Consider the following 23,858-nt stretch of genomic DNA (forward strand, 5'->3'; position numbering starts at 1 on the left):
GAGCTGTTGAGTCATTTGGGGCTTATTTCTACTTTGTATTCCGAGGGTTTCTTTTGGCAGTTAGGGTAATTTTCTACCTTGGTGATTACTTTAGCTCCTGACCTCCATATCAGTGTTTGCCATAGTGTGAGTTTCGATTTTTTTTAATTTAATGAGGGTATTTTTTTTTATACTTTGATGTGGATAGAAATAAGCTTGCATATGCAAACCTGGAGCTAAGTTCTCAATCTAAGTATATGCATATATTTCTATTATATACATAAGTACATGTAGACACACACATACATGTGTGTGTCTATATGTATGTATCTGTGTGTGTGTGTGTGTGTGCGTATTATATATATATAGTATTAGGGTTCTCTAGAGCAACAGGAGACTAATCGGATAGATGCATATGAAAGAAAGGGAGTTTATTAGGGAGTACTGACTCACACCATCACAAGGTGAAGTCCCACAATAGGCCTTCTGCAAGCTGAGAAGCAAGGAAGCCAGTCCAAGTACCAAAACCCCAAAGTAGGGAAGTCACCAGTGCAGCCTTCAGTCTGTGACCAAGACCCAAGAGCCCCTGGCAAACCACTGGTGTAAGTCCAGAAGTCCAGAAGCTTTCGAGGGCAGGAAGCATACAGCATGGAAGAAAGATGGAGACCAGAAGACTCAGCCAACCTAGTCTTTCCACGTTCCCCTGCCTGCCTTTATCCTGGCTGCGCTGGCAGCTGATTAGATGGTGCCACCCAGATTGAGGGTGGGTCTCCCTCTCCCAGTTCACTGACTCAAATGTTAATCTCCTTTGGCGACACCCTCACAGACACATCCATGAAAAATGTTTTGTATCCTTCAATCTAATCAAGTTGACATTCAATATTAATCATCATAAAATAATGAACATTATTGAGAATTTGAGTTAGTGATGTGGTTGACTATCCAGAAGCTATTAGTGCCTTTAACTTGAGAAGTTTTCCTGGAATCATGTGAAGAAGAAAGAATGGAAAGAGGAAAAATTTTAGAGATGGATAAGTAGATAAAGAAACTACATAAAGCTATTTTAGAAGATTTTGCTTTGAAGAGAAACAGAGCTATGGTCTATAGCTTTGAATGTGCATATAATCAAAAGAGGTTTCTCTTTTTGTTTTAAGATGTAGGCTTGGCACAGTGGCTCTTACCTATAATCCCAGCACTTTGGGAGGCCGAGGCAGATGTATCACTTGAGGCCAGGAGTTCGAGACCAACCTGGCCAACACAGTGAAACCGTGTCTCTACTGAGAATAGAAAAAAATTAGCCAGGTATGGTGGTGCACACCTGTAATCCAAGCTACTCAAGAGGCTGAGGTATGAGAATCCGTCGAACTTGGGAAAAAAGCGTTGCCAAGATTGTGCCACTGCACTCCAACCTGGGTGACAAAGCAAAAGTCTGTTTAGAAAAAAAAAGCAAAGTTCTGGGGTAAGATTTAATACTAATAAATATCTAAGACTTCCCAAGTTACTCATGTCTGTCTTATGTTGCCTTCAAATATGCCCCTATTCTACTTACACTTACATTCTTCTAACTCTGTTTCTCTTATTTACAGTTGTCTCCATCTGACACTTGGTCTAGAGACTAGAAACAGTGACTATTTTGTTCACACTTACCACTTAGAATCGAACAGTGTATCAGTATGACATATAAATTCACATGTGTTTTTGAATGACTATAGCAGATAGATTTGCTTGAGACTAGAGAAAAAGCACTTGTTTCTTTCCTGTTGATATAGTACAAGCTCTCTGAGAATTGTAAAAAATAAATGCATCAAGTGAAACTCCATGTACTGAACAAAGAACTTTCACATAAGGAATGTCTATTAAATATGTTCTTTCAGAGTCCCTCCAAGGGATATATGCAGCCAATGATCAGCACATAAGAGGATAGCTTATTCTATGGTAATAACAACGATAGTAATTAGCTACATGTAATACAACAAATGTATGTATAAAAAGCATTGTGAACATGCACTTATGTGTTAGGTGCTTTATCAGACATTTTTAAAAATGCATGTACCATGCACAATGGCCCTTTGAGATGGGTGCTATTATTTTTTATATTAAATATAGTAAAAATAAATCTTCATAATCATGGATGTCTTGATTTTTTCTGGGGCGAGACGATGAAATGTGTATTGTAAGACTAGTTCTGCATTGGTTCTAACCTAGAATAGTCTATTTAAGTATTCTTAATAAGTATTCCATTAGTGATATGACTCTCTCTATATATAGATATAGATAGATAGATAGATAGATAGATAGATAGATAGATAAAGTACTTCCCTCTGGGACTAAGGCATTCATACATATATATGTATATATGTGTGTGTATACATATATATATGTATATACATATTCATACATACATATATATATGTATGTATGAATGCCTTAGTCCCAGAGAGAAGTATTATACACAGATACACACAAATACAGAGTATGACTCACTGCTCTTCAGCAAACTAGACAGAGACATTATCAGCATAGTATTCTCATTTTTCCTCTCATTTCCATTTGTCATAGTTATAAGACAGTAAGGTCCTGTTTTACAGATAAGATGATAAGGAATTACATAAATTATTATATTAGAATTTAAACAAGAGAATGACCCTCAGAGATATTTATTTTTTACTCTATTTTTAGTCTGGGAACCTGCAGCATCAAATTTGGAAATTTGAATTTTGCATTTGTGAATGGTTATTTGTAAGTGAAGCACAATACTTGTTTTTTATATAAGTAGTATTACTATATGTCTAGTTTGATTTTTTCTTACTGGAGGATCTTCTTAATGTCTGATGAAATATTGGTGATACATACAGATATAGAGATACAGCATTTTATTTGGATATTAGCTAATCCTTTCCACTACATATTAGTGTTTTACTAATAAGTTCATGGCCATGCATAGCAAGCCAGTGTGCACACACACACACACACACATACGCACATTCATCACAGTTCAGACTCCTCTCAATGCATCATGCTGTTTTTCACTTTGATCTTGGCATGTGCTGCTACTTCGGCCTGGAGAGACTTCCTCTCAATCACGCCTCTTCATATTATAATTTTTACTCATCTTTCAAATTTCAGATCCAATGTCCCTTTCTCTAGGAAATATTGTCATCTTTTCCCATGCTGTTAGCTGCATTGTGTACCTCTTCTTTAGCTTACCTCTAACATAATCCTTTCTAAGTGGGGTACCCAATGATTTTCTTTTTCTTTTTCTTTTTTTTTTTTTTGTTATTGTTTCTTTCTGCAAACTAGATTACAGGTTGATTTTGTTGTAGGACGTTTTCTTAGTTCAGAATTAGGCCCACAGACAATTTAAAGGGTGAGAAAAATGGGATTTATTGGACAAAGAGGAAAAAAAAGGAAATAAGGACTCTTGCAAAGCCAGAGTCCTGCTAGTACACTTCCCACATCGCAGATTAAATTCCAGGTTCACCCAGGAAGAGGAAGGGCCAGGCTCCTCCCCGCAAAAGGTGTGGACTTCTGTGGCTCCACCACAGGGCACTGGCCAGCTGCAGTTTCCTTGGGGACCCCTTCCCACTTGGCTGTCTCAATTTCCTATCGCTGTCCTTGGTGCTTATCATTGTTACATAGCTGATTAACAATAAATATTAGCTGAATGAACGAATGGATGAAATGAGGAAAAGTGTAAGGAAGGAAAGAAGAAAGGATAAATGATATCTCAGAAAATGGACATTCTCAATTGATTAATATCCATCCCCTTGTCCAGTTTCCCTTTCTTGATACAACTGTAATTTTTTATATGTTTTCCCTCTATTATGGCCCCCTTGCCGTTCATTATTAAGGGCTCCGTTCTCAGGCCCAAGACCTAATTATTAGAGTAATTTACTTAGTAGGTGCTTTTTCCTGATCAACCATGGGTTTAAACATTAACATGTGACACAACTTTAGCCATTTAAACAAAAAGTGAAGTCCTGGAAAACTAGTAACATTTTTGCACACTTAGTGAAACAATTAAAAAAACAACAACAACACTGAGAACAGTGTATCAGCTCGAACAAGCTGGGTTGTGCTATGGCAGCAATAGACCGGAAAATAACAATGGCTTCAAAAAACTCAGTTATTTCTTGCCTACCCCACATGTTCTTCCAGGAGAACAAAGTGACAGAGGACCACAAGTGTACATTTAGATACAATTGTACAGGGGCAGGAAAAGGAGGACATGGTGAATGGTACTCTTCAATGACCTGGAGATGACCAACATCCCTTCTCCTGTATTTCCTTGGTCAAAGATAGTCACATGGCCATGCCCAATTTCAACAGCAGGGGCTGTATAATCATACTCTCAGGATGAGTGCCAAATGTTCGTGAAAAATAATGCAGGCAACTACAGTTCTCAGCACAGAAATATGATCCCAGTCCTCGGCAAGGTTACTGAACTGCCAGATTAAGAACCATGAAGTCACTCTAACCTTGGATTTATCATGTAAGATAAAACATTTTCTTGGTTTTTGCTTGTTTGTCTTTTTCCTGTTAATCACTGATGAAAATATCATAACGGAATCAACTTTATTGTAATTTTTCTCTTCATTAGTTCACTGTTACTGTCATTACCTCTTCAAGTGAGATGAATTTTGTTTTTAGAAATGATGTATACTTCACTCCCTTGATCAGTATTTTCTTTTATTTTCCATGCTTTCTCCAAATCATTGAAAAAACAATTAGATTCAAACTCTATACCAGGATTTTAAGATCTTTACTCAGTCTGCCCACAAATAAATCATCTAACTCTCTTCCCCCTTCTCCTCAATATGTAATGCTTAAAAATCTGTTAGGAGATTTCTCCCACCTGCCTGCAATACCCTTTTTGCTCCAATAGGTCAACTCCATGTCATCTTGTCATCCAATGCTATCTTCCTGTCTTTCACTTTCTAATGGAAGGCTGTCCATAAAAAACTGTGTAAGAAAGAATGTACTCCCCCAGACATCTGTCTCAAAATATGTTTTTCCACAAAGATAGTGTTTTAGGTCTATCAAATTAACTTCAGAACATGATAAAAATAAATAGCAGTTGTCAAATAACAAGAAACAATATGATGGTCTCATAATTTAAAAGAATAAATTAGGATTTTTCCAAATAAATAAAAAGAAAACTTACCTTGTTAAGCTGTGTCCTTTATGTACATATCCTTTAAATTATCACAACCTCTTCAGTTTTACGTGCAATGTTTTTCTCTTTATCATGTTTTCCCCTATAACATAGCATCAGGAGGCTGTCTTAACAAACAGACACAAATCTTACTAGGAGAAACAACGTTTATCTTTGCTTCTTCTCCTCAGCTCTCTACCCAGCCAAATTTGGCAGATATTTTGTGATTATAAAATAACAAGCATAAGGACAAAGCGCACATATGACCTAAGGATGGCAGAGCAGTAAGGTGATTAGAGCCCAGTCCCTGATGTCGTTTGCTGACATTGCTTGGTCTACTCTGGACCTGATACCTATGCTTATTATTGCATTTGATCAAAATGAACAAACAGAGCAGTCTATTCTAGCTAGTCAGTCTCCTGCTATGCTTAATTCATGTATCATGAAGTGATGCACACATCACTTTAAGTGATGATATATCATTTAAAGTTACAATTTTGTAATGTTGCTTTTATATGTGCTTTTACAGATGGGAAAGTTGAACTTAGAAATAAGTTAAAATTTATTGATGTTTTTCTGTATTTTCTCAATACTTCAATATTATTGGGAATGCTGACATAACCAACTGGATAAAACATTAATAGGTGCTCAACAAATATTTTTGATCAATTGCCTAGTTATCTGTAGCATTGAATAAATACAAAGGCATACTCCAAAATTCGTTTTTCAAATTTTTAGGCTTCTAATTACTATACTCACTTTACACATATGCAAGCCTTGTTACATATACAGTTCCAAAGCAAACTCTAATTTACAGAATACAATATTGTGGCTTCACACCATTTTATACATTGCTTTCTCAGTAAAGTTTCCATCATCTATTTTCCATCCATGGACTTGTTGCTAGGAAATTTAATTCTGCAGGGTAGTGACAGCAAGGTACACCAGATGCTGAAGTCTACGTTACCTGGGAAGCAGAATCTGATATATCAACATGCAGGAAGTGTACTAGGTAGCACATCAACTATGGGAGAACCAAGTATCCCAAGCCAGAGGGAGAAGTGGGACTGAGAGGGCTGCGATAAATGGGACCTCAGCTGATCCTTGGGATACTTCTAAAGCTGGGATGGACCTTTGGACCTGTCTTAAGTTGGGGTAGGAACAATCCCTTAAAAATGATTGTTGCTCCAGGAAGTAGGTGTGGACATGATGAGGAGTCTCTCAGCGGCCAAGAGGAAAGATCTGTCAGCTGAAGAGCTGTTGTGAGACAGTTCTGGCAGCTAGTGAAATGCATCCTTCCATACAGAAGGGGGATCTTAGACGCACAGGACAGAAACTTCCTGTCACCTGACTTTTCCTGCTTCTCTTCCACCCCTCACTAATTCTTCCCTATCTTAGCAGCTCATCTTGAGTATTTTTTAGTAATTTTCACAACTGACAAATATCCTTATTTGATTGTTTTTAATCTGTTACCTCTACTGGATTCTAAGCTTTACAAGGTTAGAGATTATATCTAGCTTGTTCACTTTTATATGTAAAATACATAGCATAGTCATCAATCGGCACATGGTAGGCACTTAGTGAATGTTTGTCGAATGAATGATTGATATTATATCAACACTGTAGACAATATTAAATCACTTTATATTTAACACATAAGATCTTAAGTGAACCCACTAAATATGCTAATTAAGACTAACAAAATGCTCTTATAGCTACTATTTGTCACCAAGTATCATAAATGTTTATTAATAACGTTGAATTTATTCTTGTTGAAGATATATGTTCCTCTGGTTTCTGTATTTTCTGAGGTAAGAATCTGATATAGTGAGATATATCTTAAAAATATGCAGGTAGTACAAAAAATTATAATGTGTTTAACATGAATGGTATTGTGAGTTCTTTAACGTATTTAAGTAGATTCATTTGATTGTGATAACAATCCAATGTATCTGAGTTAACTTTTCAGAAGAGAAAATCTGCCCTTGTTGATAGCATTATTACTTGTGGGTTGGTGTATAACAGGCTTCAACAGACCGTGAGCAAGTTATTGCCATTTTTTCATTTTCTTTATCTTAAATATAGTTGAATAATATGTTATATTGTGAATGTATATTATCTACAGGTCAGTATATTGTTAATACACATCTTTGATATTATAAATGCAGAAATTTGTAAACTATATTTTTTAAAAAATTTGAATGGATGGAAATAACATATGTAATAATACTTTTAAATTTCCTTTGTAACATTTTGTTTTTCATTCAATTAGATACATATAAACTGATTTGATTTCTATTTACCAGCCTCTCATGTCATTTTAAAGTACAAGAAAATATATTTTAATTTTGTCAGCTTGCTATGACTAAACTCAATCTTCAATAGTTGATGTAGCATATGTACAATTAAATCTCAGTAGAAAGCAATATCCTTACATACAACAAAATAAACCAATGCATGAGTTCATAACCCATACATATAATTTAAAGCATTCTATCAGATGTTTCACATAATTAGAAACTAATTCAATCTATTAGAGAAGCTAATGCTCTATTAATCTACTAAAAATATATGTATACAAACATATTTAATGTATTTCTTTTCTATATTATACTCTGAAATCATCACTGAGATTCGCTTATAAAAGAACTCTGGATTATGTGTACTGTCAGGTACACAGATTTACAGAGGATTACATGTAGAGAAGTAATCTGTAGTACCGTATATTTTATACATATTTTAATTTCTTTTGAGACTTTTCTCTTCCAAAATAAAATATGAATATTTGACATCATAGTAATTATGTGTTGTTTACCACTAAAGAATATTAGAATAAGCTTGCTCTAAAGTACATATGGGTATTTACTACCTACCTAATCCTCTTTTCAAATGCAAACTATTAAATCTTCAAATTTGGATTCATTTTGGATGCTTTTCAATTGTACATCTATCCACAAGTTATAGAGGATATTGCAATTTCGGAGTTTGTGTTCTAGCATGTTCTAGCTTCTAACATGTTCGTGGGATTATAGTGTGCGATCCTATATACTTTCGCTATTTACTGTAACATATATGGAAAGAACAAAATAAGTATGTGAGGGATTCCCATCACTTTCCTATCACAAAATTAACAGAAATGAATAGATAATAGCAAAGGCCATAGTTTTGAGAATTATTTATTTATTCTGAGACCAAGTCCTGGTCTGTTGCCCAGGCTGGAGGGCAGTAGTGTGATCTCAGCTCGCTGCAACCTCCATCTCCTGTGCTGAAGATATTCCCTGCCTCAGCCTCCGAAGTAGCTGGGACTACAGGCACATGCCACCAAAATGGTTTTTGTTTTTTGTTTTGTTTTGTTTTGTTTTGTTTTTTGTATTTTTAGTAGAGACAGGGTTTCGCCATGTTGGGCAGGCTAGTCTCAAACTTCTGACCTCAGTTGATTCACCTGCCTCAGCCTCCCAAAGTACTGGGATTACAGGCATAAGTCACCATGCCTGGCCTGCTTTGAGAATTAAGGAAGAAATCCATCTCTTCCCCTGAAAGTAAAATAGAGAGGATATGAATTAACGGATCAAAATATCAAATAACTTTTCAAATCATAAAGGTAAGTCCTGATAACAAGGTGAATGCCAGATCTGTAATACTGTTTTGCTAAAATGAAAATGTAAGATTAATTTTAGTTAGGTTGGCCATAAGCAAGTTGCATAGCTCTCTGAGACCAAATAGAAAATATATTACCTCTAACACAGGATTGTCATGTGGATTTAGAGAGAGAAGGCATGTGAAGAATTTATCGTAGTGTAGGTACCTGGAAAACATTAAGGCCTTTAAACTTATTTTTTTTTAAATCACATTAATCTGATTTTATCAATTTAGACTGTTTTTTTAAAAAAATCTTTGTCTTAAGGGAGCAGTGTGTTTTTTCTCCTTAAAGTAAAATCCAGTTCTTATCTTTATTAAAAGGCACTCTATAAACACAATGAGACTATGTTAAGCTATGAGTTTGGCTCTAGATAAAATGAGATATATTTTCTCACATAACAAATAATACCATGGGTAAACAAGGTCTGCCAACCCCAGGTGAATGTAGGACTCCCTCAAAGTCTCAGATTGCTGTTGTCACACAAGGCATGGCTCTTCCTTGCATATTTTTTTTTCTTTTTCTTTTTTTTTTTTTTTTTTTTGAGACAGAGTCTCACTCTGTCGCCAAGGCTGGAGTGCAGTGGCACAATCTTGGATCACTGCAACCTCAGCCTCCCGGGTTCAGACAATTTTCCTGCCTCAGCCTCCCAAGTAGCTGGGATTACAGGCATGCACCACTGTGCCCGGCTATTCCTTGAATATTTTAAAGTAATAAACATTTCTAGAGAATTATTTCCCACCCAAGGATACTTTTTTCTCTTTTCTCATTGCCCAGCTAGGTTACATCCACCTTTCTAATATAGCCACTGGCAAGAGGAGAGCTTACTAGAATTGGCTTACACTAATTGTTCTCAAACTATGGTGAATCAGAAATACCTCAAGGACTTGTTAAACCCACAACTTCTGGGCTCGAGCTCTGAGTTTCAGATTCAGTAGGTCTTGAATGAAGTTCCCAAGTGACGCCGTTGCTGCTGCTTTGGGTAGGACTTACTGAAAATATACTTTGACAAATACATATGTATCTCCTAGGCCTGAGAATAAGTTGACATTCTCTGAGCAAATGGCCAAGCAGTAGAACATGAAAGCTAGGGCTCTGCTTATACAAATGGCATATGACTGGGGTGGAATTTGTGTTGACAAACAAAGATGCTTTTCCTTCCTTCCTTCATTCATTTGTTTGTTCATTTCTTCCTCTTTCCTTTTTTCTCGTATGAACACTGAAGGCTGTTTACTCTTTTTAAATCATTCTAAGTAAATTTTACAAACCTAATGACAAAGCATTAATGATATAAGAAATAATTTTGCTAAAGCACACAGGTATGTAAGTAATTGTAACAAGTTACATAATTTTGGAGAGAAAGCCATCGTCTTACAAAGTTATAACTTTTCCATTAAGCTCTGGATTATTTGTGCAGCAAATTCTTTATGTCTGACAGAAGAAGAAAGATCTTTTTTTAAATGTTCCATTGTTGTTCCAAATAATAGAATTGTGCTCCCTATTACGTGTTTCTTTGTAAAAGAATAATGTATAGAACTTGACATTTGAAAATTGTATTCTGAAGAGAAGAAATGAGAAATCTGTTTGCATTTTAAATGTGATGTGTGGCGTAATTCAGTAAAACTCAGTGCATAAACGACAGTGTTACTGTGAAGCTATTGAAGTGACAGGGCAAGCTTACCCAGACAGCCAGTTTGAATGCCCTGTCTAGCTGCCCAATCCAAATCTGTCTGTCTCCAGCTGGCTGTTGGCATTATTCAGGTTTAAATATCAGTAGCTGTGATTTTGACTCCTATGGAAGGAATGGGTAGGATTTGCAGGACAGAAACTAAAAATCTCTTCTTCATTTGACCCTCGTGTTTTCAGTGGATACTAGAAGGTGGACATTCTTGGGACAGGCAATAGTTGGTAGGCACTAGGGGGGGGCACATCTTCCATTCCAACTCCTGGCTTCCTAAGAGTGAGGACCAGCATTTTCTCTGCTGTGTCCTGCCTTGCCTCCACACCCTCGCCCCACCTCTCTGGGACTTCAGAATGCTGGAATTCACAGAGGCCAAGAGCTTGTGACATCAATCGTGTCAGATCAAAAGTTGCTTTATATCAACTTTTTTCTTCTAATAGCATACACTTCACACAGTTTTACATTTTTCTTTAACATTTTGGAGATCTCTCTATATCAATATATAAAAGGCTGCCGTATTGTATATTTCATGGTTTTTCTTAAATTTAATCATGCCCATTTCACAGATATTTAGCTTCCAATATTCATTGTAAACAACAAAACAATGCTGCAATGAATATTACAATAATCACAGTTCACACAACTATGCTTATATTTGTGGAATACATTCTTGGAAATAGAATGGCTGGGTCTGACTTTATGTGCATTTTTAATTTAAAAAAAATTGCAATCTACCCGTCTGACAAAGAGCTAATATCCAGAATCAACAAAGAACCAAAACAGATATACAAGAAAAAAAGCAAATAAACCCATTCAAAAGTGGGCAAAGGATATGAACAGACACTTTACAAAAGAAGACATATATAAGGCCAACAAACATATGAAAAAATGTTCATCATCACTGGTCATTAGAGAAATGCAAATCAAAAGCACACTGAGGTATCATCTCATGGCAGTTAAAATGGCAATCATTTAAAAATCAAGAGACAACAGATGCTGGAGAGAATGTGGAGAAATAGGAGTACTCTTACACTGTTGGTGGGAGTGTAAATTAGTTCAACCATTGTGGAAGACAGTGTGGCGATTTCTCAAGGATCTAGAAACAGAAATTCCATTTGACCTAGCAATACCATTACTGAGTATATACCCAAAGGACTATAAATCATTCTATTATAAAGGCACATGCACATGTATGATAGACTGCACAAAGAAAATATGGCACATACACACCATGGAATACTACGCAGTTTGTATCCTTTGTAGGGACTTGGATGAATCTGAAAACCATCATTCTCAGCAAACCGACACAAGAACAGAAAACCAAACACCACATGTTCTCACTCATAGGCAGGTGCTGAACAATGAGAACACATGGACTCAGGGAGAGGAGCATCACATACTGGGGGTAGTGGGGGGGATAGGGGAGGGACAGTGGCAGGGGGAGGGTGGGGAGGGATAACATGGGGAGAAATGCCGGATATAGATGAAAGGGGAATAGAGGCAGCAAGCCACCTGGTTATGTATGCACCTAGGCAACAACCCTACATGACCTGCACATGTACCCCAGAAGCTACAGTAAAATAAAAATTAAAAAAAAAATTACCAGTTTTTTCCATGAACGAATCCATATTTCTCTGAATTTTACTGGCATATTATCTTACCACACTTAGCCTTTGCCAGTCTGAAGACATGATAAATAATATCTTGATTTTTGAATTAAGTTTTTAATTTTTGATACAAATTCATATGCAGTTATATAAAATAATGCAGAAAGATCTGGAGGTCCCTTACATAGTTTCTCTCAATGGTATTATCCTGAAAAAGTATATGATAGCACAGCTAGGATACTGAAGTCTACACAGTCAAAACAGAGAACATTCTCACCACGAGGTTCCCTTTATAGCTACCCTCACGTCAACCTTACCCCTGGCAGTCACTATAATTTTCTATAATATCTATAATTTTATTAGGTCAAAAGTGTTACATAAATTGGAATAGACGTTCCCTGAATTTGAGAGAAGCTGAATATGTTTTATTTGTTACGTACAAATTATATACTTATTATGATTGAATTTATCATTTTGTGATCTCACAATTTGGGATCATACTTAGGAAAACTTCCCCTACTTGATGATTAAAAGAAAAGCACCACATCCAAATTTTTTCCAGTATTTTTCAATATTTTATGACTATTTTTTACTTTTGGATCTTGAATTCTTCATTAGTGTTACTAATGGCTTGAGATGTGAAAAAAATCCACTTTCGATTTCTACCTAGATGTCCTAAGATAATTACCTATGCATTTTTAATGTTTGCCTTTTTGTGACTTTTGTATATAAAGTAATATGACAGTACATTTTAGCAAATCAAAGAAATATCCTTGGTGTCTCCTACAGTATTATAACATTAGAATGAGCCAGGGGTTACCCTTTTCTTTATAGTTTTAATAAAGATGTTTTCTATAATGATGGTACTATTAATTTTATACTGTAAATTTTAACCAAAAATGAGAAACATTAATCTGAGGATGATTACTGTAACCTGTTAATTTATATAGCATATGGTGTTAACTATAACAAAATTCATATGTAGTCTAATTATTTTATGATAAATTAATATATTTCTTACCCATGATGGGTCCTTCCTGCAAGTTTCTGAGCCTGATGCATGTGGTTTCAGAAGGGGTTGCAGGAAACAACATGACTACAGCCTCACAAAGCCTATTTTCTTCAGAAAATAATTAAATCATATAGTGCGCTAACTTGTAGCATCTGCTGAGTTAGTAGATGAACAGGATAAACAGCTCTTTTTGCATTTACATTATTTTATTCTTTCCTTATGGCTATATGATTTCCTTTTGGGGAAAGGTTATATAAAAACTACTTTTGTATAAGGTGCAAAATAGATCATTTACAAAACAACATAAAGAATGTATTCTATTTTAGTAAAATCTTTCATTTATAGTCATATCATAATTGTAATATTTGATTACAGAAATGTAGAATTCCAAACACAGACGATGGCTCAACTAATTTCTTCCTAAAATGTTATTTTCTTTTGTCAAAAGAAGTTGCCATTCTTCTGATTTTTATCAGACTATAAATAATGTAATTTTTGTTTTCCCTTGAAAGGAACTGTTGAAACTTCAACATGCCTACTATAAACTAAGCAGACAATACCAGGCAAAGATTGCAGAACTGACTCATGCAAACAACCGAGTGGATCAAAACGAGGCAGAAGTAAAGAAACTGAGATTACGAGTGGAAGAACTAAAGCAAGGACTCAACCAAAAAGAAGATGAGGTACTACTTTATTAGTGAACACCTACTGGGGAGCTTCTATAGAGTCTTTCAGAGCACATACAGTGATTGTCTCCCTTATTAACATACGGCATTAGTGCGAATATAAATCTTCATATTTTAATGACTAAAATAAATTTAAAAACAGTAAGGAAAGAAATAAGATTACACAGATAGTGTGCACATGTTTGTGGTGCTAATAGTGTATTATTTACTAATGCTTCAATGTGATCCTGTGTGTATGTGTGTGTGTGTTTAAATATGGGTGCAGTATCATTAAAGCTTGGGTGTTTTAAGATTTAAGCATCTATATAAAAAAAGTATGATATATGTGATGATTTATTATGATATATATTATTTTCAGTGTCGTTTAATGTTCAAAAGAATTATTTTCAGTGTCGTTTAATGTTTAATCTTTATTTTGTTGTGTTAGGTCAACTCAATAATGGTTTATGGACTATTTTAGAAGTTCCTGGAAGATAGATATCTCAGTGTAATATCTTAACAGCACACAGTTACAACTGTGGAGGTGATTTCAGCTGCAGTTACAAACGACAAAGATTTTTATTTTTTTAAAACAAAAGAAACACAGTCTCAAATGTCACTATGATTGTGGGACTGTCACCATCAGTAGCATTCTTTCAGATGGTGCTCCAGTCACTGTCTCTGGCCCTGTTGGACAATTATTCAGGCAAAAGCCATAATTCCCTGGTTAAAAAGACTATTGCTATGTAATGCAAAACAGTTGGAAATAAAAAATAAACAAAGAGCTGAATTATTTTCCATAGAGTAATTTAATAATCAAGCATACTCCCCATTTTGAGAATTTGTTTTTAATAAAACAATTCCAATCAAGCAACCTGGATTTTCTTCTGTAATAACATCACATGAAAACAAAATCAATCATTCCACAAATGAGGCTCACACACTGTCTGTGCTTGCTAGTGACTCTTGGCAGGCGTTTCATCCTCGCAATGTCTCTTTTTAGGAATATATATATATATATACTTGTAGTGATATTCACGTGTGGTGGGGCTGGATGGTGGAAGAGTAAGTTGGAAGGGGAATATAGTAGGAAGGCTCAAGAACGTGATTTTAGGTTTTTTTATTGTATTGTAGCCATTATTTTTGTGAATGATTTTAACAGGCAAGTATTTGTTGTAGGGGGTGGGGTGGTGGTGATAGTGGTGAATAAATATTTTTGTCAATATAAGCTTTAAGAGATCACCTGGGACTAAATAATTGGCAAGGAAATAATTTCTTCTGGGGTTCATGGACTAATGAAGTGCTAGTCCCCAAAGACCTGATTCACAGTGTAATTGTGCAATTTAAATAATGAGCCGAGGTCTTAAGGAGGATAACATTATTTGTTCCTCCATGTAGGATTAAATTTCCCACATCATCAATGTCAGGCTTGATCATGTGATATTTGCTTTGTCTGTGCCTTATGAGAAGGAGCTGTGCATGCCAGTGTCTTCAGAAGCTTCGAGAGCCAACTCTCTGCTGTGTTTCTTTATTTTAATACATCTTTTCTCTCATGTCTCATGTCCTGAGGCCACCATGTCCAAAATATGCATTATTCTCTCAGCGATCCTGAAATTAAGAGGACATAAAGCTAAGCCTTTGCTGACCGAAAATGAAATATCTATGGGTAGAAAGAAATGATTGATGGTAGAAGCCACTGGGATTTGGAATTGTTTGTTGCTACAAAAAACCAAAGCAAAACGAAAGCTTAGTTGAAGCTGACTGGTATGGTTGTTAACATAATAAAAGAAAAACTAATCTTAAAATAGATGACATTGCTCTAATACCAGAACAACCTCTAATGAAAACAATATGCAGATTTTTCAAAGAACTGAAAATAGAACCACCATTTTATCCAGCAATCCTACTCCTGGATATTTATCCAAAGAAAAAAAAATGTATATCAAAAAGATACCTGCACTTGTATGTTTATTACAACACTATTCATAATAGCAGCTATATAGAATCAACGTCAATGGATTGGGCCCATGAGTGGAGGAGTGTATTGAAAATATGATATATACTATTGAGCTACGAACAAGAATGAAATAATGTCTTTCAACATCATAGATGAAACTAGAGGCCATTATTTTAACTGAAAGCACTCAGACACAGAAAGACAAATACCACAAATTCTCACTCACAAGGTGGAGATAAATAATGTGTACGCATGGAGGTAGAGAATGGAATGACAGACAACAGATGATAAGAAATTACTTGAAGGGTAACATGTCCATTATTCCCATGATGGATATACTGAAAATCCTGATTTCACCACTGTGCAATATTTCCGTGTAATAATATTACACTTGCACCTCACACATTTATACAAATTAAAAAAGAAATACTTTGGTAAAATAAAAAGAAGTAGGTGGTGAGAAAATATATTGAAGTCTGAAATCATGGAATCTATGGAGTGATGAAACATTTGATACACTAGTTTCCTATAGTACATTGGAAGGCCAGTAATGTACAGAGTGAGCTTGTGATTCTTAGGAGAAAAGATGTGAACTAATGTTACTTGTTTGCTATTGGTACATTTGGAAAATGCTTTAAAAAGGTGAACTCAGAAAAGAATTATCCAGTTTTGAAAGAGGTATATAAGGTAATATAGAAATTTAAATCGTTCTGTGACTTCCAGAGTTGTCAGACACATGATTTCCATTTCCAAAAGGTAAAATATGGAACTTAGGATGATTTTAAACAATAAATGTCTATTAAAATTGAGTTTTATGACAAGGACCCAATCAAAGTTGTTTCCTTCAAACCTAATGCTAAAGCTCTGAAATCTGTTAGTTTCCTGTGAATTATTTAAGCTGAACAAAATAGTGGAGGGAAAAGAGAATAAGGTTGTGACTCTACCAGAACATCTCAGAATTCAAGGTAACTGTAAGAAGCTCAAAGATAGAGAAATGTTTCTAAAAGGATTACTGATATGAATATTGACCTATGAAATGTATTGGAATCAAATAGAAAAGATTAGTAATGAATGTTATACTGGTAAGTGAGCTTCTAGTCTGGGCTAAAAGAGACTAATATTCTCAAGATTAACATAACTCTTTGTTCCTTCAAACTTCCATGGGAATTAAGCCAGCTGAGCATGCTCTCAACTCCCTGTGAGAGAATGTCCTCCAATGGCAAATTAAGATATGGCCACAGTATCTAATAAAACTAGCAGGACCATCTAGAGAGCAGAGCCAAGGACCACAGTAAGTGCAGACCAAGCAGCTATTTTGAGGGAGCAGAACCCAGGCCAAATACAGGAACATTCCCCATGGCAGTATAGGTGTCTTTGCAGCATCTACCAAGTAGATTCCATAAGCATTTTCTATTTCCACTTTCTATATGGAAGCATTTATAGAAAATTTTCTGTCCTACTTTTAATATAGTATATTGTGGAAGCATGTGTGTGTGTGGTGGGGTGTACTTGCTTTTTTAGTACATAGATCTCTAGAGCCAGAACAGATATATATATATATATATATGGAGATCCAGTGTGGAAGATAATCATGAATTTTTTTAATGCATTCAAAATTTATTTGAAGGAAAATATTTAGCTTGTTGAATCTTCCTATAAGTAATTACATTTTTAAATATTTGTGGGCACTCCAGAGAACTACTGAGTTCTTGAACTTTGAGGCTAATGCTGTGTTTGGAACGTTGCTTAGGTACCTTGGTGAGGGAGTAAAATGTTTCAAGTGATGAAGATAAAAACACAGTTTGTGACCGAGTGAGTGGCCTATGTTATACTGTATGTGAATGTGTGTGTGTGTGTGAATATTTGCTGTTCCTTTCTGTGGGAGGAATATATTTCCCCAGCATGAATGGAGGCCTGGTCCTATGACTTCTTTGGCAAATGGGATTTGTGCTGTTTTCACACAGAATCTTCAGGAATCATAGTATCATATGGAGAAGTAATTGGGTATATTTCACATTTGAAGTCTAGCAATAGGTGTATTAAAATATATGTTTAACACACAAAACTTTATAATATTCTGTACCTGTAATTGAATCAATTACCATAGAAAATTGACCCAAAGCACCATTAATTCACATGCATATTATAATCTGTATTATCTGATTGCAGTTGTAGTGTAGTCAGTTTTTCTCTGATTAAAGGTCATCACTGTTTTGGATGGTTGGGAAAAATATTAATCACGAAAATAAAAAATTACTTTAAATAGCTATCAGCATTTCCTCAATTTGATTTCTCATTGGAAAGAAAATTATGTTAGTTTTATTGCTGAACTTTTCAATTTAATAGTAACAAATTCTTCAGCTTGCAGTTAGTATTTAACTGGAACCGTCAAGTAAAAAGTTTTCAACTCCGACAGGTCAACATATTTTAAATAAGTGAAAATAAGATATGTATCCTCTGTACTGTAGAGAGAATAGAATAGTATGTACTTGGGCTTATAGGAGAAAATCTGGGATTTAATTAAAGAAATGAACAAAGAATTTCTTTTTTGGATAAGTTGTTGATTTTAAGCAAATTTACAAAAATATCTAATATATTTGTTAGAAGGTAAGCATTCATCTTTCATCATTTTACTGAAGTTCTTTCTGTGAATATATATTACATTAAATAATGGCAAAATTTGTTAATTTATTACAATAGTGCAGGTTCATGTATATATCCACATTAAAATATCAATAACTGATCACTTTAATAAGTGTGATGCAAAACACCAGACTAATAAAACATATAATAGTAAGCAAAACTGTTAGAAAAAGGAACCTAAACTGAAAACATAAGGTTAAGTCTCTAGTATGTAAGAGGCAATGAGTGTAACATAAGCAATTGCAATGATGCTTGATTCTCTGCACTACAGAACTAGTGTCAGGAAGGCCAAAGGACAGATGAGATAAAGATTTCCTAAGAAAATTATAAATCTGATAAGGAAATATCCACGCAAAAATGGGTAAAGGGGAAAAATCAAGTCCACTCTTACCCTGCCATGGAAACATATTACCTTAGTGTATGGGCTTCAAATGCCTAGGTAATCTTACGCACAACTGTAGTCACTGTGGCAAATAATATCATATTTTGCTTTATGAATCACAATGACCAGTTTTGTGTTGTTTTATAGTATTCAGAGGTGGCATTTCAAGAAATGTAATATGTATTTCCTTCGGTGTAAATTTATTTAATCAAACCAGGCTTCTCTTGATGAAGATCATTGTATTTTTTTCCAATGTGACTCTGCCATAACTTATTTTATGTACATACCTGATTTTCTACATTGGGGAAAAAATTTCTAAGTGGAACTTCTTAGCAAATGATGTAAAGATATATGTCTCTTAACATTTACGGTACATATTAGCAATCATCTTTGCTTCTCAATCATAGGTCAAATTGTGGAAATACTGACTGCTATCTAATGGAAAATATTAACTAATCTTAACTAATATGAGAGTAAGGTAAACCTCAAATGATTTATTTATAAGATTGATAAGAGTTTAATCTCACAATTTTCTGTGTTATTAATCAGATTTACTTTTAGTTAGAGTTCCTTTTTTAATATTTATTTATTCTTGAGACCAGGTCTCACTTTGTCACCTAAGCTGGAGTATAATGGGGTGATCTTGGCTCACTGCAGCCTCAATCTCCTGGGCTCAAGCAATCCTCCCACATCAGTCACCCAGATAGGTGAGATTACAGGTGCATGCCACCATGCCTGGCTAATTTTTTTGTATTTTTCTACAGAGTCGCGGTTTCTCCGTGTTGCCCAGGCTGGTCTTGAACTCCTGAGCTCAAGTGAGCTCCCAGCCTCGGGCCTCCCAAAGTGCTGGGATTACAGGTGTGAGCCATCTCGCCAGGCCAGGTTGTTTTGTTGTTGTTGTTGAACTCTTCTTAAAAATTTTAACTTTTAGGAATTGTAATTAATTTTTAAATTTCTTCAAGGCTTTAATTTTTGCATTTTAACTTTTTAAATAAAAATTGGGTATACTTAAGGTGTATAATGTGAAGATTTTACATAAATAGTAAAGTAATGACCAGTCAAATGAATTAGCATAAACTTCTCCACATAGTTATGTTTATTTTCTTAATGTGAACACCTAAGATCTACTCTAATCAAATTTCTGGTATACAACACAGTACTCTTAACTGTAGTTTCCATGTTGTACATTTGACCTCAAGAACATACTCACCGTACCTAAATGAAATTTTGACATCTCTTCATCCCTCCCTGCCCCCTGCCCCGGGTAACCACCATTCTACTCGCTGCTTCTATGAATTTGACATTTTTAGATTCCACACATGAACAGGATCATATTGCATTAGTTTTTCTGTGTCTGGCTTATTTCACTTAGCACAGTGTCCTCTAGGTTCTTCCGTGTTGTCACAAATGGCAGAATTTCCTTCTTTTTAAGGCTAAATAATATTTCATTGTGTGTGTGTGTGTGTGTGTGTGTGTGTGTGTGTGTGTGTGTGTATCTCACAATTATCCATTTATCCCACCATGGACACTTAGGTTGTTTTCATGTCCTAGCAGCTGTGAACATGTTGCAATGAACATGGAGTGCAGGTATCTCTTTCAGATACTGATTTCATTTCACATACACACATGCAGATACATACCACAATGTGTGTATACACATATATACATGCACCTATATGTATAGTGTGTATACAGCTGTTTACGTATATAACAGATGTATACATGCTATCTCTATACAAGAAATCACAGGATCATATGTTAGATCTATTTTTTAATTTTAATTTTTTGGGGAACACTCACACTGTTCTTTGTAGTTTATATACCAATTAGATTCTCACCAACAGTATACAAGTGTTCTCTTTTCTCTACATCCTCAGCAACACTTGTTATTTTTTGACTTTTTGATAATAGCCATCTTGACAAGTATGGAATCACGTCTCATTGTAGTTTCAATTTGAATTTCTCTGATGATTAGTGATGTTGAGCACCATTTAATATACCTGTTGGCTATTTATTTATATTATTTAGATGTCTATTCAGACCTTCTTCCCATTTTTTAACCAAGTTATTTGTGTTTTTTTTTTTGGGTTTTTTTGTGGTTTTCTTTACTACTGAGTTGTATGAATTTTAAAATACATTTTAATATGAACCCTTTATAAGTTATACAGCTTGAAAAATGGTTTTTGTATCTTTAGTTTGCCTTTTCATTTTTTTCCCCATATAGAAGCTTTTTAGTTTGATCTAGTTCCAATTTGTATATATTTTTTTGTTTGCTTGTGTTCAGTAGGGGTGTTTTTGCTGTTTTTCCGGCGGGAGTGCAATGGCGCGATCTCGGCTCACCGCAACCTCCGCCTCCTGGGTTCAGGCAATTCTCCTGCCTCAGCCTCCTGAGTAGCTGGGAGTACAGGCACGCGCCACCATGCCCAGCTAATTTTTTGTATTTTTAGTAGAGACGGGGTTTCACCATGTTGACCAGGATGGTCTCGATCTCTTGACCTCGTGATCCACCCGCCTCGGCCTTCCAAAGTGCTGGGATTACAGGCGTGAGCCACCGCGCCCGGCCCTATTTTTTTATTTTGTTCCCTGTGTTTGGGTATCACATTCAAAAATGTGTTACCAAGACTAATGTCAGGGAGCTTTTTCCCTGTGTTTTCTTCTAGGAGTTTATAATTTCTGATCCAATTTCTTAGTCTAATCCATTCTGAGGTAATTTTTGTGTATTTTTATGTGATATCCAGCTTTCCCAATACTACTTATTAAAGGAACTATCATTTTCTCATTGTGCTTTTTTGGTGCCCTTATTAAAAATTAGATGCTCATATATTTATGTGTTTATTTCTAGTTCTCTATTCCATTCGTCTGTGTGTTGGTTTTTGTGCCAATACCATACTTTTTTGTTTGCTATCAAGTTTTAATAAGAAATCAGGAAGTTTGATACCTCCAACTTTGTTCTTTATAAGACTACTTTGACTGTTTGACATCTCATGGTTCCAAATATATTTTGAGCATTTTTTTTTTACTTCTGTGAAAAACATCATTGGAATTTTCATAGGTATTGTATTGAATCTGTAGATTGCTTTGGGTACTATGGATATTTAAAAAATATTAATTTCTCCATTTCATGAACATGAGCTGTCTTTTATTTATTTGTCTCTTCTTCAGTTTCTTTCATCAATGTCACAGTTCTCTAAAGTCCAAATCTTTCATCTTTTTGGTTAAATTTATTCCTATGTATTTTCTTCTTTTTATTATGAGATTACAGTTTTCTCATTGTTAGTGGGATTGTTTTTTATTTGATTTCTTTTTCAGATAGTTTGGTTTTGGTGCTAGAATGATTTTTGTAAGTTGATTTTGTATCCTGCAAATTCACTGAATTCATTTATTAGTTTCAACAAGTTTTTGGTGGAGTCTGTAAAGATTTTTACATATTGGATCATTTCCTCTAAAAACAGAGATACATTTACTTCTTTTCCAATTTAGACAGCTTTTATTTCTTTCTCTTGCCTCAATTGCTCTTGCTAAAACTTCCAGTCCTATGTTGAATAGAAATGACAAGAGTGAGAATTCTTGTATTGTAACAGATCTTGGAAGAAATTTTTTGAGTTTTCATTGTTTATCTTGAGGTGTTTTAAATGGCCCTTATTGTGTATGGGTAAGTTTCTTCTTCACCTATTTTATTTTATTATTTTATTATTTTTTTTTTTGAGATGGAGTTTCGCTCTTGTTACCCAGGCTGGAGTGCAATGGCGCGATCTCGGCTCACTGCAACCTCCGCCTTCTGGGTTCAGGCAATTCTCCTGCCTCAGCCTCCTGAGTAGCTGGGATTACAGGCACGTGCCACCATGCCCAGCTAATTTTTTGTATTTTTAGTAGAGACGGGGTTTCACCATGTTGACCAGGATGGTCTTGATCTCCTGACCTCGTGATCCACCAGCCTCGGCCTCCCAAAGTGCTGGGATTACAGGCTTGAGCCACCGCGCCCGGACTGCACCTATTGTATTTAGAATTATTACTATAAATGGGTGTTGAACTTTATCAAAGGCATTTTCTGCATCTATTTAACTTATGTAATTTTTACCTTTCATTCTGTTAGTGTGGTATATCACGTGGATTAATTTGCATGTTGAAATCTTTTCCCTTGGGGCAAATTTTGTACTTACCCTTGATTTATTTTCTCTGTGTAGTTTTTAGTACAAATTTATGCTTTTATAAATAAGGGGATGTTCAAAATGTCCAGTGACTTGCTTTGTGTTAAAAGAGATATAAATTAGGGGTAAACTAGCTGCTAGATGCTTATAATTCACAAAACTGCATAGGATGAGGTTAAGCATATAATAATTCAAAATAAAAGTTCTATTGTGAGTAAGAGGAAGAAGAATCACTTAACTTTAAGATGGCATTCACACTTTAAGTAATCCATTGTCGTCTTCATTGAACTAAGATTTATTGAGCTAGGTGCTCTGTACTGTTCTAGTGAAAAAATACAGAGAGAAATATTATTTCTGATGGAAGGGTTAAAGTCAAATACCATAATATTAAAACCTATATGCACCATGGAATATTATGCAGCCATCAAAAATGATGAGTTTGGGTCCTTTGTAGGGACATGGATGAACCTGGAAACCATCATTCTCAGCAAACTGACAGAAGAGCAGAAGATCAAACACCGCGTGTTCTCACTCATAGGCGGGTGTTGAACGATGAGAACACATGGACACAGGGAGGGGAGCACTACACACTGGGGTCAGTTGGGGGGAAATAGGAGAGGGACAGTGGGGGGTGGGGAGCTGGGGAGAGATAGCAAGGGGAGAGATGCCAGATGTAGGTGATGGGGAGGAAGGCAGCAAATCACACCGCCACGTGTGTACCTATGCAACAATTTTGCATGTTCTTCACATGTACCCCAAAACCTAAAATGCAATAAAATAAATAAATGGGGAGAAAAAAATATATATTAAAACCTAGCTGAACTATAGTATCATTTTGGAAGATTTTTTTTTCCCCCTTTATTTATTTTGTTGCATTTTAGGTTTTGGGGTACATGTGAAGAACATGCAAAATTGTTGCATAGGAACACACGTGGCGGTGTGATTTGCTGCCTTCCCCCCCATCACCTACATCTAGCATTTCTCCCCTTGCT

The 23,858-nt window shown here is 35.3% G+C and overlaps 1 protein-coding gene across 9 annotated transcripts in view; it reads left to right on the forward strand.

Annotated features, from left to right (window-relative positions):
- Positions 1–23,858, forward strand: part of CCDC102B (coiled-coil domain containing 102B) — a 391,327-nt gene that overhangs the window by 298,162 nt on the left and 69,307 nt on the right. For all 9 annotated transcript variants that reach the window (XM_032293715.1, XM_032293716.1, XM_032293714.1 and 6 more), the window contains one exon: positions 13,584–13,754. In XM_032293715.1, coding sequence (XP_032149606.1) covers positions 13,584–13,754 — 171 coding nt within the window. The remainder of the gene's footprint in view (positions 1–13,583; positions 13,755–23,858) is intronic.

This window comes from Sapajus apella, unplaced genomic scaffold (genome assembly GCF_009761245.1).
Source record: "Sapajus apella isolate SASKATOON/1434 unplaced genomic scaffold, GSC_monkey_1.0 scaffold30, whole genome shotgun sequence".
NCBI classification, from domain to species: Eukaryota; Metazoa; Chordata; class Mammalia; order Primates; family Cebidae; genus Sapajus; species Sapajus apella.